At 39.9% G+C, this 17,717-nt stretch overlaps 2 protein-coding genes across 18 annotated transcripts in view; both read right to left on the reverse strand.

Moving 5' to 3' along the window:
• Positions 1-8,622, reverse strand: part of LOC135512358 (baculoviral IAP repeat-containing protein 6-like) — a 146,985-nt gene extending 138,363 nt beyond the window's left edge. For 16 of the 17 annotated variants that reach the window (XM_064934336.1, XM_064934335.1, XM_064934321.1 and 13 more), the window contains exons 1-2: positions 8,179-8,622; positions 4,493-4,674 (exon numbers count right to left, since the gene is read on the reverse strand). In XM_064934336.1, coding sequence (XP_064790408.1) covers positions 4,493-4,674; positions 8,179-8,389 — 393 coding nt within the window. In that variant the 5' untranslated portion in view covers positions 8,390-8,622. Of the gene's footprint in view, positions 1-4,297; positions 4,327-4,492; positions 4,675-8,178 lie in introns of those variants that run through there. The other variant, XM_064934333.1, reaches the window with a different exon arrangement.
• A 1,089-nt stretch (positions 8,623-9,711) lies between these two features.
• Positions 9,712-12,465, reverse strand: LOC135512361 (protein YIPF4). The gene is made up of 6 exons (XM_064934337.1): positions 12,219-12,465; positions 11,486-11,639; positions 11,169-11,340; positions 10,949-11,026; positions 10,665-10,778; positions 9,712-10,455 (listed from the first exon to the last, which is right to left on the reverse strand). Exons 1-6 carry the CDS (start codon positions 12,301-12,303, stop codon positions 10,318-10,320), a joined length of 741 nt encoding a protein of 246 aa, XP_064790409.1. The 5' UTR covers positions 12,304-12,465; the 3' UTR covers positions 9,712-10,317.
• Between the last annotated feature and the right edge of the window lie 5,252 nt (positions 12,466-17,717).

Genomic DNA, 17,717 nt, shown 5'->3' on the forward strand with positions numbered 1-17,717 from the left:
AACCATAATAAAATGTCATTTAGCAGACTTTTTATCCAAAGCAACTTACAGTCCTGCGAGCATACATACTATGTTTCAGCAATCCCATGGTCCAGTATGTAATGCGGTTTTAGGTACACGGTTCAGCAGAAAAAGAAATTCCAACCGTTATGTAGTTAATATTTGTGGTCCAGTTCCTGTAAAGTCATTCAATGTTCCTGGCATTGTTTGTTTAGACGGTGATTGTTATGTTGGGCTTCAAGTAGGGTGCTTTCAAATTTTGCATATTTTTTTTCAAATAAACAAAAACTGTTGGAAGTTGTACTCCTTCCGAAATGGACCTGGGGCTTTCCCACCCGGACAAATATGAATAAATAAATTATTCAATATCGAGGCCCTCTCCGAACAGACGACCTGTTCCATATAGACGTGATCGGATCCAAGTGAGGGAAGCAGCAGAAAATTCCATTTACGCAATTTTATTAAAATCAGTGCTGATACAGCACGAGCGAGAACAGGCGGAGGAGGGGCCTTGCAGTGTGTGTACTGTGAGCGTGTGAAACAGGAGCAAGGGAGGGGCAGCAACCAACCAAACCGACTTGCGCTAGTCGACTAACTTCTAGCTTGTCATAGCTAGGTTATATATCATCCAATATGATCACGTTGTACTTGTCTTAACTGCATCAAATCGAGAGAAGCTAGTTGGCTAAAATAGCTAGCTAAATTAGCCAGCTATCTAGGCTAATACGCTTTCTTACTGTCCTAGTTACAAACACCACCTCCATTCAGATTATTAAATAGCATCTACCTGGCTCTTGTTCGTTGTAGCATATACTTCTCATTTAACTCCATCTTCCATTGATTAGATAATCTCCTAATATGGCTCTATGACTGTAATGGCGCTTTGTAGCAGACAACAAGCTACACACACACACTACTCTGCACATTGAGCAGTGGAGAACATACTATTAACTTTTTATCCACAGCTCTGTCCATCGCCATTGTAAGCGACTGTGAAGTCAAAATGTTCCCAAACGGGAGATTTAAATAACAGAGGATCCTCCAATTCTGGCTTATCGATCCCACCACTCACCACAACAGAGTTCCTCGGCTGCACCTCACAAACGGATAGTTTGAAATCTGCCAGTTAAGATCATACATTTTGATTACGTGTGCGTGCATAGGCTGCAGTTATTTAAAGGAATAGCCCCCAAAAAATAAAAACTCAGATTTACTGACAAGGCAATGGCATACATCGCAGTGTAGGCATAGCGTAAAGGCCTTGTGTTTTATTTATGTACTCATTCCAGGTTCACAGTGCAGACCATACCAAGGTCCTCATACTTTACAGTCTGGTATGAATACGTGTACCATTACAGCCCTAGTCACTACCCTGGTGTTACAAGCTAGAAGAAGTCGCCCGATTATGATTTTTCAATGCCAATACCGATTATCGGAGGACCAAAAAAAGACGATACCGATGAATCGGCCGCTTTTCTTAAATGTATTTGTAATAATGACAATTAAAACAATACTGAACGAACACTTAATATAATACATCAATAAAATAAATTTAGCCTAAAAAAATATTGAAACGTTCAATTTGGTTTAAATAACGCAAAAACAAAGTGTTGAAGAAAGTAAAAGTGCAATATGTGTTATGTAAGAAAGCTAACATTTAAGTTCCTTGCTCAGAACATATGAAAGCTGGTGGTTCCTTTTAACATGAGTCTTCAATATTCCCAGGTAAGAAGTTTTAGGTTGTAGTTATTATAGGAATAATTGGACTATTTCTCTCTGTAACATTTGTATTTAATGAACTTTTGACTATTGGATGTTCTTATAGGCAGTTTAGTATTGCCAGTGTAACAGTATAGCTTCCGCCCCTCTCCTCGCTCCTACCTGGGCTCAAACCAGGAACACATCGACAACAGCCACCCTCGAAGCAGCGTTACCCATGCAGAGCAAGGGGAACAACCACTCCAAGTCTCAGAGCGAGTGACGTTTGAAATGCTATTAGTGCACACCCCGCTAACTAGCTAGCCATTTCACATCGGCTACACCAGCCTAATCTCGGGAGTTGATAGGCTGTGTGTCATAAACAGCGCAATGTTTGAAGCAGAGACGAGCTGCTGGAAAAACACACGGAAGTGCTGTTTGAATGAATGCTTAAGAGCCTGCTTGGTGCCTACCACCGCTCAGTCAGACTGCTCTATCAAATCATAGACTTAATTATAACATAACACACAGAAATACGATCCTTTGGTCACTAATATAGTCGAATCCAGAAACTATCATCTTGAAAACAAGACGTTTATTCTTTCAGTGAAATACGGGAGCGTTCACTATTTTATCTGATGGGTGGCATCCATAAGTCTAAATATTCCTGTTACATTGCACAACCTTCAATGTTATGTCATAATTACATAAAGTTCTGGCAAATTAAGCGGCTCAAACTGTTGCATATACACTGACTCTGCGTGCAATGAACGCAAGAAAAGTGACACAATTTCACCTGGTTAATATTGCCTGCTAACCTGGGTTTCTTTTAGCGAAATATGCAGGTTTAAAAAATCAATACACAGAAGTATATATTTAAGAAAGAAATTGATGTTTACGGTTAGGTACACATTGGAGCAACGACAGTCCTTTTTCACGAATACACACTGCATTGATTACATGCAACAAAAAAATATATATATACATTTTTTTTACCTTTATTTAACTAGGTGAGTCAGTTAATAAGAACAAATTCTTATTTTCAATGACGGCCTAGGAACAGTGGGTTAACTGACTGTTCAGGGGCAGAACGACAGATTTGTACCTTGTCAGCTCGGGGATTCGAACTTGCAACCTTTCGGTGACTAGTCCAACGCTCTAACCACTAGGCTACCCTGCCGCCCCTACACGCTAGATAAACTAGTAATATCATCAACCATGTGTAGTTAACTAGTGATTATGATTGATTGTTTTTTTATAAGATAAGTTTAATGCTAGCTAGCAACTTACCTTGGCTTACTGCATTCACGTAACAGGCAGTCTCCTTGTGGAATGCAATGTAATCTGGTGGTTAGAGCGTTGGACTAGTTAACTGTAAGGTTGCAAGATTGAATCCCCGAGCTGACAAGGTAAAAATCTGTCGTTCTGCCCCTGAACAAGGCAGTTAACCCACCGCTCCTAGGCTGTCATTGAAAATAAGAATGTGTTCTTAACTGACTTGCCTTGTTTAATAAAAATTAAATAAAGATGTAAAAAAAAAAAAAAAAAAATGCCAAATCGGTGTTCAAAAATACAGATTCCCGATTGTTATAAAAACGTAAAATCGGCCCTTGTTAAATCGGCCATTCCAATTGAGCTACAAAGACCACCTACAAACTGAGCTACAAAAAGGTCTTGACTGTGAGGTACAACTAATCCTGGAATATAGGCTGTTTGTGCTCAGATCTATTAACCGCCTGTGGTGATGATTAAAAACAACATCAGTCTCTTTGAGGAATGAGGGAGAAATGTCTCTGAATACATAGGACTGCCTACTGTCTGTGAGCAAACCGCACTAGATAGCCCGTAACGTTTTAAAGCAAAAAAGTGAGACATGCAGCACATAAACAGCCAAAGGTCATAAAGCAAAGTAAGCCTTGCTTTGAAACCAACGAGATTGCTACAGTCAAGGGTTACAACAATCCATCTAGTACCGGGGTCAGACCCCCCTTTGCCTCCAGAACAGCCTGAATTATTCGGGGCGTGTTCCACAGGAATGTTGGTCCATTCTGACGCGATGGCATCACGCAGTTGCTGCAGATTGGATGATGTTTTTACAGTATTATGTCCAACAAAGAAAAAAACGAATGTTTTGCTCAGAAATCTTGGGGGGAAAAGGCCTGTCGAAGGGATTGTGTGATCTTGAAGCTAGGTCGACAATGCTTGCAGTAGTGTGACATGATTCAATTATCAATATCTGTCTCCTAATTTGCACTCACAACAGTAAACATTTGGGCTGTTAACAAAACTAGTATCGCAATATTTTTTCCGTGGTAAAAATGAAAACACAAAGCAGACCTAACTCTTAACTTGCTGTATGTACAATTGTGTGCTATAGCTTGAAAGATAAATACATTTGACTCCGGATAACAATAAAGTGATCTTAATCTTAACATAATGCAGTAGAGCTGTTTTCCTTAAGAAGTTAACACACAAAGCAGATTTTTCCTGCCACGATACTGAGTATTATGATGCTAATATCGTCACGGCCCTATTTACAATGTATTAAGAAATACATTTTGTTGTTGTTAGATGACAATCAGCCAAAGTAGCACATTACCTGTTTTTGAGCATTGTTGTTCGTTGTGTGTGGTACTAGAAGACAATTGTTAAAGATATAATATGATGGTTAGTGATTCTAGCAATAGGTTTTAAAAAACGATCTTCGTCAAATCACAAATGTGAGTTTGGCAACTTTTCCAAGTGCTATGTACGGGTGCGTTTTGTGTCATGCGTCAGTGGCTGGCTCTCTTACCTCTGTAACAGGCAGCTCTAGCTGGACCATGTCCTCTGGTTTGGCCACGGGGGCCTGCAGGGCTGTGTCCAGCAGCAGGATACCGTTCAAGTCCTTTCTGCAGCCCACTGCGTAGTCGTCCACGAAGAGAACCTTGTCGACCGCAGGGAAGTACTGACACCTAACACGGCCTCCAGGTTTAGCTAGGAAACACAAACATCAGGGTATTAGAGTAGCTACAAAGACGTAGCATTAGCAGGACTTTTGTCAGATTATAACTCCATCATGTTTACCAGATAATAAAATAGACTTTTAAATTAGTCTTTGAAATATTGATGAACTACACTGCAAAGTTGCTTGCTACATTCACAATATTTGCACAGAAATATGGAAAGCCTATTAATATTTCACAAAACTTGATTTGTTTCAATTATACCATCTGCCCCCAAAAAATAATGTTTTATTGCCCTATCGGGTAGCCTTATTATTGTTGCTGTAAAGATACTTACGATGAAAACAATTTCCCAAACAAACCTTAAGACTTTTGTAGCATCTACTATGTTACTACCACTTCATTATGTGCTGTAATGTAAAATGCTAGGGCAATGCTAATTCAACCTGGTTCAAGCTAATCACCATTCCCATTATTCTGGGAAACAAGGATGAACAATTGGCGACATACAGTGCATTCGGAAAGTATTCAGATCCCTTGACTTTCTCCAAATTTTGTTACTTTACAGCCTTATTCTAAAATTGATTTAAAACATTTCTCAATTTAAACACCCTATAATGAGAAAGGTCAGAATTTTGTTTTACAAATGTATATAAAAATAGAAATAGCTACTACTTTGTTGAAGCACCTTTGGCAGCGATTACAGCCTCAAGTCTTCTAGGTTACGACGCAACAAGCTTGGCACACCTGTTTATTTATTTTATTTTACCTTTATTTAACTAGGCAAGTCAGTTAAGAACAAATTCTTATTTTTAAATGACGGCCTAGGAACAGTGGGTTAACTGCCTGTTCAGGGGCAGAACAAATTTGTACCTTGTCAGCGCGGGGGTTTGAACTTGCAACCTTCCGGTTACTAGTCCAATGCTCTAACCACTAGGCTACCCTGCCGCCCCACCTGTATTTGGGGAGATTCTCCCATTCTTCTCTGCAGAACCTCAACTTCTGTCAGGATGGATGGGGAGCATCACCACACAGCTATTTTCACTTATCTCAAGAGATGTTCGATCAGGTTCAAGTCTGGCCTCTGGTTGGGCTGCTCAAGGACATTGAGACTTGTCCCGAAGCCACTTCTGCGTAGTCTTGGCTGTGTGCTTAGGGTCGTTGTCCTGTTGGAAGGTGAACCTTCTCCCCAGTCTGAGGTCCTGATCGCTCTGGAGCAGGTTTTCATCTTTCCCTCAATTCTGACTAGTCTCCCAGTCCTTGCTACTGAAAAACATACCCACAGCATGACACTGCCACCACCATGCTTCCCTGTAGGGATGGTGCCAGGTTTCCTCCAGAAGTGACGCTTGGCATTCAGGCAGGCTGTCATGTGCCATTTACTGAGGTGCGGCTTCCATCTGGCCACTCTACCATAAAGGCCTGATTGGTGGAGTGCTGCAGAGATGGTTGTCCTTCTGGAAGGTTCTCCCATCTCCACAGAGGAACTCTGGAGCTCTGTCAGAGTAACCACCAGGTTCTTTGTCACCTCTCTGATTTTCTGACCTTCTCCCCCAACTCCTGTTAGCCGGGCGGCCAGCTCTAGGAAGAGTCTTGGTGGTTCCAAACTTCTTCCATTTAAGAATGACGCAGGCCACTGTGTTCGTTGAGGACCTTAAATGCTGCAGAAATGTTTTGGTACCCTTCCTCAGATCTGTGCCTCAACACAATCCTGTCTCAAAGCTCTATAGGCAATGGCTTGGCTCTACCTCATGGCTTGGTTTTTGCTTTCATAGCAAAGGGTCTGAATAGATCTGTTTTTATTAATTTACACAAAAAATGTAATACCTATTTTCGCTTTGTCATTATGGGGTATTGTTTGTAGATGTATTGAGGATTTGTTTTTATTTAATACATCTTAGAATAAGGCTGTAACAAAATGTGAAAAAAGCCAAGGGGTCAGAATACTTTCCGAATGCACTGTACAAACTGTGTAAGTCCAAACTCAGAATCAAATATGCCCCCCAAAAATAACGTTGTTGTGATAGCACATTTATTTTTTATTTTCTGCATTTATCAAGAGTGGCCGATTTCAGTGTCCATGCAAACAGGCTTATTACGAAAATCATTATTCTTGCAAAGCATGTCAACGTTTTAATTGAACTACTATATTTATCTGACAATACACCATCACATTGTTGTGTGCATGTAACCTTACTCTCTAATAATTGCATTATTGTGTGCATACGACTCAGTCCTCGGGACCCCAAGGGATATATGTACGTTTTGGTTTTTCCCCTAACACTACACAGCTGATTCAAATAATCAAGCTTTCATTATTTGGATCAGATGTGTAGTGCTAGTGCAAAAACCGTCATCTCACATTTCCTCCCACCAGCCAAGTCTGCATTCAATGTAGCTACAGATGGGGGTCACGTTGAAGAACAAACACTGTTTTCTATTGTTTGGCATCGTCAAATATAAATTGTCACAAAAACTAAAGCCAAGCCTATTCACTTTCGTCAACCATTTTCCACACAAAATGTTACAGCTACAATACTAACTTAACGTTATTAGCTAACAGGCATTGCATACTTTATTGTTCTGCGTAGTAGGAATAGCTACACGTCATAACCTTTCTAGCCAACTAACGTTACCTAACTAGATCAATATTCTACAACAAACTAACGTTACCTAGCAAGCTTGCTAACATTTACTGCGACACATGTATGCACGGTGCTGGTGATCATCGATTAATTTACATCTTAGCTAGCTAACGGTATTAGCTATGTAGCCAACTAGCGAATGTGACTTCACATTGTCAGTAATGTAAACTAGCCTTCAAACACTTTCTTTGTAGATAGCTATCTAACATAGTTAGCCAGCAATCTCACAATGCACATTTTGCTTCCTTGGCCCAACACAGCCAACGAAACGAGTTAGCTCACTAGTAATGTTAGTGTCATCACAATTAACTAGGTAACTACCACCGAATACAACTAGGTAACTAACATTAACGTTTGATATCAACATGTTACTTACCCTATTCATAGAGGCTACATATTTAAGCAAGATAATGTGCCTAACTAGTTAGCTATTATGACACTTAACGATTGATTGAATGTTGACAAAACGTTATACACCGTTAGCGGGTTCGCTAGCTTTGCGGCCAGTTCATGATCAGAGAGCTGTTTTCATAACAAATCGCTAGTTAGCTAACGTTGACGTTATCTAGCTAGTTAGCAAAACGTCTTGACAACAAGACGATTCTTAAGACATTTAGCTACTTATGTATTCAAGTGGTTTTTATAGGAATCGGATAACAAAATATATTTGTTTAGCAAGTGAATCAGTAGCTAAATGTCAGAATTCACGACAAATTCTAAAATGTATGTTTATTTGCTAGCTAACTTAGCCCAAGTCAACCACCACAGCAGGCCCAATGTAACGTTACATTGTTGACCAGTGTCGTTTCATCTGATAGTTATGACAATCACCTGATTGCTAGCTACCTAGCTAACTAAACCACTTAGCTAGTTCCTTGGCCCTGACTTACCGTGCAAGGCCGAGGCCTGGAGAATGGCCCCTGAAGTGCCGTCGATTACTTTTATACTGCCCCGGCTAGTAACAGCCAGGATAGCGTTAAGGGCCGGGTGGTAGGAAAGGCTCCGCAGGCCCTCCTCGTCGCAACGAAGGCAACCGTCTCTCAGTACAATCCAGTCTGAGGAGGTGGACGAGCAGGAGCCCGGCGAGGCCGCGGCCGCCATCTTTATTTATTTTCCCCGTTCCCTTCTGTTTTTTAGGAAGCTCCCGTTTATACGAGTAAGATTAATAATTGTAAACGCTTAATCCCAAACTACCGCTCCTCTACTACTGCTGACTCTCCTTCTGCGGCTTCTGTTCCTCCACCGGTTACCGCAGCAGTAGCTATTCACCATCAGTACTGAGAAAGCTACAAGCGTTGCACTCAGATGAACGTCAGGTAAACGGAACTAGCGTAGTGCTTGACTATCACGCGACACCAGAGAGGGCACTGCGATGTTGACTCCGGAGTACAGACAGAGGAGAACCTCTTTGGATTACTGTTTTGTGAATGTTATTATTTCCCCACTGTAAATTGTGTTTGTTGTGACTCCCATAGATATAAATTACTAGCTATGTGAGTTATATGTAATTATGACTATATTGTTTTTGATTCATCCCTTGCCTGATGTTGGGATATATAGCAGATCCCCACCCAAGAACCCCGAATAATAAACCGTAAAACCCATCGCCCAGTGGTCCCTATAACATACCGCGCAACAGCAAGCAAGCGAAAGAACGAACGCCCCCCTACTGTACAGTTAAACAATCGGTCTGTTGAGTTTTAGCAGCCCACCAAGACCTTTTATCACGTGTAAAGCCCTTGAAGACGGACACCAAATAACACAGAAATTGGCTTAAACCGCATTACTGTAAAAACCAATGCACATTTCCGTTCCTCCTTTACCACTAGAAACCATAAGCATACTTTATTTGCGTTTATCTGATATCCTTTTTCAGATGTACTCTGTAATAACGATTAAGATCTAAATGGCACATTTCAAGAACAAATGAACAGTATTTGTTCTAAATGCTTATATACAACAATGTGTCAGCACAACACACTAACGATATTAAAATTAATGTTAACAGCTAATAATTCATATTCTAATTGCTGTAAATACCACAACTTGAACCCCGCCAATAAATCCTACATAAAAGCTTGGGTGTGAGTTTGTTTTTTTTAACAGGCATGCAGATTAATGATAACATTTTACATATGAGAGGGAATGTATTTTAAAATATCTAGTACAGTACAACAGTTATATGGACAATCATGTTGATAGCTTTTAATCCCCCACACCCCACTGTGAATTCATTATAAATATCACTATTGTTCCAGGTCTAAAAATGTTCCACAATTGTATAACATGTTCTGATACTATCACGTCTCCAACACATTAAGTAGCTATAAGTACAATCGATACAAGGAAGTTGTCTGAAAATATACATCAGTTCAATAAAAGATTAAACAACTGTATAAAACAACTAATGAAAGGCACCACACTTTAGTAGACTGTTTTATTTCACTCAAACTGCCCATCTACTGGCCTACCCAGGCTGAAATTCATAAGTTAAGAAATAAAGGTTTGTAAAAGGTGCATAAAATGACAACTAAATAACGCATAACAGTATGTTAAACCCACTATCTTACAAAATAATGGTGGAACCTCAGTTAGCGGTTGACGTCTTTCTTAACCCCTTAATTCTAATTGAACATTTGTGCACTGTATTTGGCACCACCTTCCTCTATGGAATAAAAGCATTAACAAAAATCTGTGTGTCCCCAACATGATTTCACACCTTAATTAAATAATTATATGATGTGAATGCAAACCAGGGTTCTAATTACAATAAAATCTGAATGCAGCCTTACACTATACACTGCTTTTTAATGAGCAAAGAGGTAAGGGGCACATTTAAATACACTGACGAACATATACCCTTATCCCCACAGTCTAGGATTGTAAACAGAGATAAAAGAAGAGGGAGAAAATAACCTTTAAAAAAATCCATGTTCCTTATTTTCATTGTGGAATGAATCCTTGTGTGTCTTTTCACAGTGCTTTGTGTCAGTCTCCAACCAAAGTGCCCACATTAGCCATTTGTCCAATCAGACCCCAGTATATAGTGACAGGAAGTAGATGTACAAAAGGAAAATAGGGTATATGAGAAGAGGCTTCTTGGTTTTGAATTCATTCCCAACAAGTAGAGAAGCAGCACTGTAAGCAGCCCAGAATACCCCAAAAAGCTGGAAAATGAAAGACAGTTGACAACTAATAAACACTCATATCTGATTTAAGAGTACGTTTGTATTATCAACAAAAAAAAATCTAAATATGTTCAAAGCTTTGAATATATTAGCGTATGTTAAATCAAATTTGCAGTGCTGAATTAGAGATACATTTTTGTGGAAAATGTGAGAGAATAAATGTTGATTATCTTTTCTGATGTGCTCACCTTTATTAGTGTAGAAACAACATCAAAACCCCCAATGACCAAAAGCAAGGGAGCTATAACGATAAGCGGGAGTAGAGAGTATCCAATCACTCCAAGGACTTGTCCATAAGACACCTAACCGATATAAAACAATGCAAGTCAGTGTTTCACAGCATGCCACATCATTCATGTTGTAATAGGAAGCAAATTCACATCCAGAGGCATGTACAGTATCAAGTAAGAGAAATGTACTACTCATCAAGACTAGGAATATAAATCATTTAACTTAAAAAGGTGGCGCTTACCTCACCACCGAGAACACGAGCCAGCAGAAAGATTGTTAAAGATCCGAATATCCAAATGGTAATTATCCAAGACACAACCTTAGGAAATAAAATAATGCAACAAATAATTAAAACAACTTTCAAGCTGAAAATTGTGACATGGTACTAAAGGACACATTGTTTTGGTGTGATCTGAGAAGAAAAAGAAAAAAAAAAATCACAGGTTGTCCTGCCGCCTCACCCTGAACTGTCCGTAGATGGAGATCATGGAAAACAGGAGCACTACAGCCAGAGGACCCCAGAAGTCAGGGTTGTCCCTCACAACCTGCCGGTTGAAGCCCAAGGAGGGCATTGGCATCAGCACACAACGGATCTTGTAGTAGATGTCTTTCAGGTCGATGTCCAGCTCCTCCCTAATCATACAAGCATATGAGAGAGAACAGGAGCATCATGAGATATAGCACATTTAGTTAGCAGTGATGGACAAATTGGATGTCAGTGTCATTTTAATATCAATGTGCATGGACAAAGAATGGGTTTCTTGAAGAAGGTACTTACAGAAGAGGTTTGTTGTCTTCTGGGTCATCCTCCTCTATTTCCAGTAGCCATCCATAGCCTCGTTTCCTCAGGAACGTGGTTGCATATGGGTCTTTTGCATTGTCGCTGCCCATGTTCAATTTAACATCTGGGGCATCGATAGTACCACTTAGATCTGAATGGAATTTAATGTAAACGATTATTGGTTCACATATAACATGCGTTGAATTTCTGTATTGTTGAACTGTACACAACTGTATCACAATTAAGGATACCTTTTTTCCCTCGATAGATCGTTTTACACTAAACCAAATCACCTCACTTAAGCAAAAAAACAGACGTAGAATGACGAAAATAATTGTCCCCCTGTTTGTCCTACTGTCTAAATGACAACTTTATTTCCTCAATCAGCAATACATGCAACTAGTGAAAATATACTTTTGAGTTATGTATTACGCTTATCTTTAGAAGAATATAGTTAGACAGATGGATTTACTTCAGTGATATAGTTAACGTTAGCTAGTTGGCTTGCTAACGCTAGCCTAGCCGTAAAAGCTGCAGAAGCTGTCAAATCTCTCTGAACCACTACATAACTTGACAAAATTGACAACACTATGATTCAAGGTTAGTTAAATGCTTGAATTAAATGTCAAGCTATCAGAATGGCGTGTTGACAAATACGGTAGCTAGCTAGCAAGCTAACTAAAATGAATATAAAACACACATGACAGTATTCACGGCCTGCTAACATTACCCTCAGCTTCAGTTGACGAGACGAAGGTAAAATCTCCGTTGGTGGGAGACAGCTGCATTGTTGATGTTGTGCCAACAACCTTCATGTCCTAAGAACTGACATTTAAAAAGCGTTTCAATTAATAACCTGCCACAAGTAAATAGAACGTTGTCAATGACGGGTTTCCCTTAATTTGTCACGATTATTACATCTTGTTGTTGAGGTATCGTTTGGTCCCACCCACTGAGGTCCGACAACACACGCAGCCAGAGATATTGGTTTCCACTGGTTACCACAGCCACTAAGTCAAATGGCAATATCGTAATAACTGTTTAAAACAAAAATGTGTTTTTTGGTTTTCATTTAACGTCATGGTTAGGCACAATATTAGCCGTGTAGTTAGAGTTAGTTAGAGTCAGATTTTCAGAAAATAAATTGTAGAAATAGTCGGGATTTATGACTTTTTGGCTGTGGTAACTAGTGACGACCAGTGATATTACAGAAAGAATGACGTGCGAGGCTGGTAAAGACGACACATCAAATCCCAACACGGCAGCAGAAAAGCTCGCCATCTAGTGATAGTTGGACTCCCGCCAGCAATATACAACATGACACTTAAAAAAAGATAACCACTTCTTCCTTTGTCGTCCAAAACACTCCCCCCATATGGTTGGCTGATCAGAATAGAAAGACCAATAGTATCAGCTCGTTGTGAACTCATTTGCCATTAAAAACATACACCTGTTAACTCTGTTACTGCTCAGTAATTCTTATCGTTGTTAGCCCATTCAATTCGTGGGTAAGTATCTCGGGAAATGGCTAATGGTATTTTATATTCATGGAAGCATGTTCTTATTTCAAAATCACATTAGAATGCGTTTACAAGTAACTTAGCTATGCCATAGCTGCGATTTGTTTTGCCGACAGGGTGGGGTAAAAAAATACTTGCATGCAGTATACTTTGCAGCAATTTGACCATGAAGGCCTGATTCACTTAGTCTCCTCTGAACAGGTGATGTTGAGTTGTCTGTTACTTGAACTTGTCTTGTAGAAATAAAGAGAAACCCTGGAATGAGTAGGTGTGTCCAAACTTCTGACCGGTACTGTATATATTTTTTAGGTAGCTAACTGTCAGTGGCAGGGTTTACATTAGCCGGCAATGCAATACTTTTTATTCATTGATGGAAATACCGGTCGACGTAAATACGTTGAATGTCATGCTTATCGGTCTATAGGTTACTGTGCATAATTTTGTGGAATTAAATTGACCTGTGTGTATATTCATTAGTCATCTTATTTATACAACACAACTATCACAAACACACAGCATACAGACCCTCAACATTATCAGGACAGAGAACCAGACAAGGGAGCACTCCAAACAAAAGACAATGGAAACATTTACAAATCTTGTAAATTATGGTTTTAAGTGGAGCTGAAGGGTTGAACCCAAGAGCAGACTCAGGCAAGGAGACGGGGATGAAGTAACCAAGGTATTTATGGGTTACGGGGAAGATGGAGTGCAGGTCAAGGGAAGCTCGGGCGGGTTGCTGGAGACCAGGTGCGGAGGCTGGAGCGAGGGGGGTTGAGATAGGGTAAGCAGGTCCGGGGAGGAATCCAAGGGAGTAGAAGCGTAACTGCCTGAGCCGAGATTACGATCTGGAAGTGTCAGGACTGAGTATTTGTTGAGGTCTTGATTATGGAATGAGTTGCAGCTGAATGGGGATATGCTCAGACTTCAGCACACCTGTCTACACACACACACCGAGGGAAAGAGCACTGGGGGAGGAGGCAGGTCAAAGAGATACAGGATGACCAGTAGAGGGCGTTGCAGGAGCAGGTGTGACAGACAGTTATGAAATAAACCAAAACAAGGCTATCAGAGCATCATCCACCACTTTACAATGTGAGCTGAAGGCATTATGCATTTTGAAAATATACTTAATTGTTTGAAACATGAATGTTTTATTTTATATTATGAGGCGTAACTTCCGTTGCTTCAAAGTAGTGGGATGGAACGTTTTATGTTTGTGCTTTTCTAATAACCAATTTCTGTGTTCATTTAAGTGACTGATTGAATGAATCCTCACTATCAGTATCTGCAATTTGGCAGTACGCACAGACCCTTGTTTTGAGAACAAAAGATATCTCAGTTTCATGGTCTCAGCTTAGGAAGAAGAAGCCTCATGGTGGATTGGCCTGTCACATGCATGAACCAGTATTGGTCGGTCACATGAATGAAGCAAACGTTAATGATAATTCATTATGAAAGGTGAATAAGCTAAATCATGCAAATGTAACTTGTCTGCAGTATATAAGAGAACTCACGGGACTGCCCCGGGAGAGCTCACTTCAGACCGGTACTTTATGCATCTAATTTTGACTGTGACCTCTCCAGCAAGTTGTTAATAAACAATGATTCATTCATGAGCGTCCCAGTGGGTAGAATTTCCACAGCAATTTGGCATCAACGAACAGGATGATGGATTCTGCCTGCGGAGCATTCCAGTGGGGGTCTGCGAGGAAAACCGGTGGCACATTTTAAGAAGTGTCTGACCAAAAGAGGACAAGGACCCGCCCAGACCCTTACTGTAAGCTGCAGAGGAGACACGCCGATTGAATTTCAGTAAGAAAATGTCAATTAATTTGAATAAAAATAGGAAAAAAATATAATAACAAAGCCCAAAAAACTAAACATAAAAATGGAGTACGGAACCACTAGTCTTGAGTCAAATAATAGCATGAAGTGAATTTGGATGTGAGGGTTGTGTGAGTGTGGAAAGTATTAAACTGATTGACATTGGGATAATAACAGATTGAAGGTTGGCTATTAAGCTGATTGAAATTTGGATAATAAGATTGAAATTTGTAATTTAAGAAATATTAGTTAAGTGATTGAAATTTGGATAATAAGCTGATTTAAATTTGGATAAGAGGATTGAAATTTAGATAAGAGATATAATTACTATTAAGTACTGAGTGAATGTGTGAAAATGTGTGTGTTATTCTATATGTATGTGGCAAACCAGTACAATCAGTAGTTTATGACTACATAAACTTCTGAGACTATAGACACTGAGAGACTATAGATCTGAAAGAATATAGAGGGTATAGATACTGTAGAGACTATAGGGGAACCTTGGCAGTGATACATATGACAAAAGAAGGCTCGAGCTAGTCTTATAGTCAAGACTAGAGTTAGTGCAAGTAACGGTACCATGGAAAGCCCCGCTAACAGCAGTCTGTAGGCATTTATAAGAGAAGTGTCTACGTGGTAATAGCACAAGGTACTCTTCTATATGCATAGAAAGATACATATGGTGCATAAGAAGTAAAAACAGGAGAATCATTGAAGATGCACATGGGGTAATAAGGGAGATTAGAGTGTGTTTAGGAATAGTACTAAGTGAATGTAAGAGTTGTGTGAGTGTGAGAGGTGAGTTTTTGAATGAATACCCCAACCAGTTCTGTGAGCTGAGTTTTTCGATCTATAATGTTATCAAGGGGTTCCGTCCACCACCGCCCATCATAGTCTGGGTCTACTAGCACGAGGTCTAATTATAGATGTAAAGGATGTAGGGGCAAGAGAACTGTTGAAGAAGCATATGGTGCATAGGATGTAATGATAGAAAAGTCTATGTTGTCTGAGAAACACTGATGAGGTGTTATTGTAGGCATTTAGGAATCGTTGATGATGCACATGGGATAGTGTGGATGTGAATACCTAAGTTGATATAATGTTGTGGCGAAATCTGCACGGAGCCTTCACCGTGCACTGCCACTTTAAGAGCGCATGAGCAGTAAGGAAGGAGGAAATAAAGAGAGCTCATTCAGCTCTTTGGGGAGGAGCTCTTGGGTGGCGCGACAGTTTGATTGTGTGTGCTGTAGAAGTTTTGTTTGTTTTCAGCGTTTGAGTTAAATACTTTATAAACTACAATCATCGGTGTGATCGCTTTAGATCGTGGTTGTTTTTGTTTGGGACCGTGCCCCTTATGGATCACATGGATTAGTAGCAACATTGTTGCGAAGCTTTAACATACAAACCATCGGACAGTCAGACAGTACACCTGCACACCTGAAGACCACAGCTAAGATTTCTCTTTTTCTCTCTCTCTTTCTCTTCCCTCTCATTCCAGTGCTTTACCCTGCAACAGACTCTCTATTTTTCAAATGCACTTCCCATGGAAGTTCATTAGAGCTGGACTATTATTGCCCTTTCAGAAGTATTTGGATGGACATTTTAGTTGAAAGGGAGGTTGCTTGCAAGTTGTACATTATGTGAACTGTATTGAGGTGGGTGTACTAATGACATGTGGCCGAGAAGACTGTGGACATTTTTAAGGCCTTTTGTGTCGATGAACAACCCCACATTCATACACTCTGCACTCATCCAAAAGAAAATAATACAGATTATTGCAAATCCTCTGATGACTGGGTTTGTTCTTGTATGAAGTTGCTGTGAAATTGCTCTGCCATTATTAGTATTATTGTATGAGGTATTCTTGTTGGGGTTACCCCTGTGCTGTGATGTGGGTTTTATATGGTGTGTATTCGCTTTTCTCTCCACTGGCTATCTGGTAAACAGTCTCTTCTGCTGATGTGTGTGGGTCTGGTAGTGGTACTCTCTCTATTCTACTCTTTTCGGCATGGTTAATATCTTCCTGGCGCCCGAACAAAATCTTTCTTTACCCCTCTCTAATAAATACCACTACAATGTTATGGGGAATCGTGTGTGTGAAGACATGAAAGGAGAAAGTACTATTACCGAATATGCTGTATGAATGTATAATGGGTTACTAGAGATTTGACGAAGTAACAATAGAAATAATAATAATATACAACTTGCACACCCACATGTTTTTTATTTTTTATTTCACCTTTATTTAACCAGGTAGGCTAGTTGAGAACAAGTTCTCATTTACAACTGCGACCTGGCCAAGATAAAGCATAGCAGTGTGAACAGACAACACAGAGTTACACATGGAGTAAACAATTAACAAGTCAATAACACAGTAGACAAAAAAAGGGGAGTCTATATACAATGTCTGCAAAAGGCATGAGGAGGTAGGCGAATAATTACAATATTGCAGATTAACACTGGAGTGATAAATGATCAGATGATCATGTACAGGTAGAGATATTGGTGTGCAAAAGAGCAGAAAAGTAAATAAATAAAAACTGTGGGGATGAGGTAGGTGAAAATGGGTGGGCTATTTACCAATAGATTATGTACAGCTGAAGCGATCGGTTAGCTGCTCAGATAGCTGATGTTCGAAGTTGGTGAGGGAGATAAAGGTCTCCAACTTCAGCGATTTTTATTTATTTTATTTTTTTATTTTTTTGCAATTCGTTCCAGTCACAGGCAGCAGAGTACTGGAACGAAAGGCGGCCGAATGAGGTGTTGGCTTTAGGGATGATCAGTGAGATACACCTGCTGGAGCGCGTGCTACGGATGGGTGTTGCCATCGTGACCAGTGAACTGAGATAAGGCGGAGCTTTACCTAGCATGGACTTGTAGAT

Source organism: Oncorhynchus masou, chromosome 24, assembly GCF_036934945.1.
Source record: "Oncorhynchus masou masou isolate Uvic2021 chromosome 24, UVic_Omas_1.1, whole genome shotgun sequence".
Classification (NCBI taxonomy): Eukaryota; Metazoa; Chordata; class Actinopteri; order Salmoniformes; family Salmonidae; genus Oncorhynchus; species Oncorhynchus masou.

Excerpts from the sequence above, each read along its gene's own strand:
- LOC135512361 (XM_064934337.1), bottom strand. The coding sequence starts at position 12,303 with ATGAAGGTTGTTGGCACAACATCAACAATGCAGCTGTCTCCCACCAAC. Across the intron at positions 11,640-12,218 it reads CTCGTCAACTGAAGCTGAGG|ATCTAAGTGGTACTATCGAT; the intron begins GTAATGTTAGCA and ends AATTCCATTCAG. Across the intron at positions 11,341-11,485 it reads GAAGACAACAAACCTCTTCT|GGAGGAGCTGGACATCGACC; the intron begins GTAAGTACCTTC and ends TTGTATGATTAG.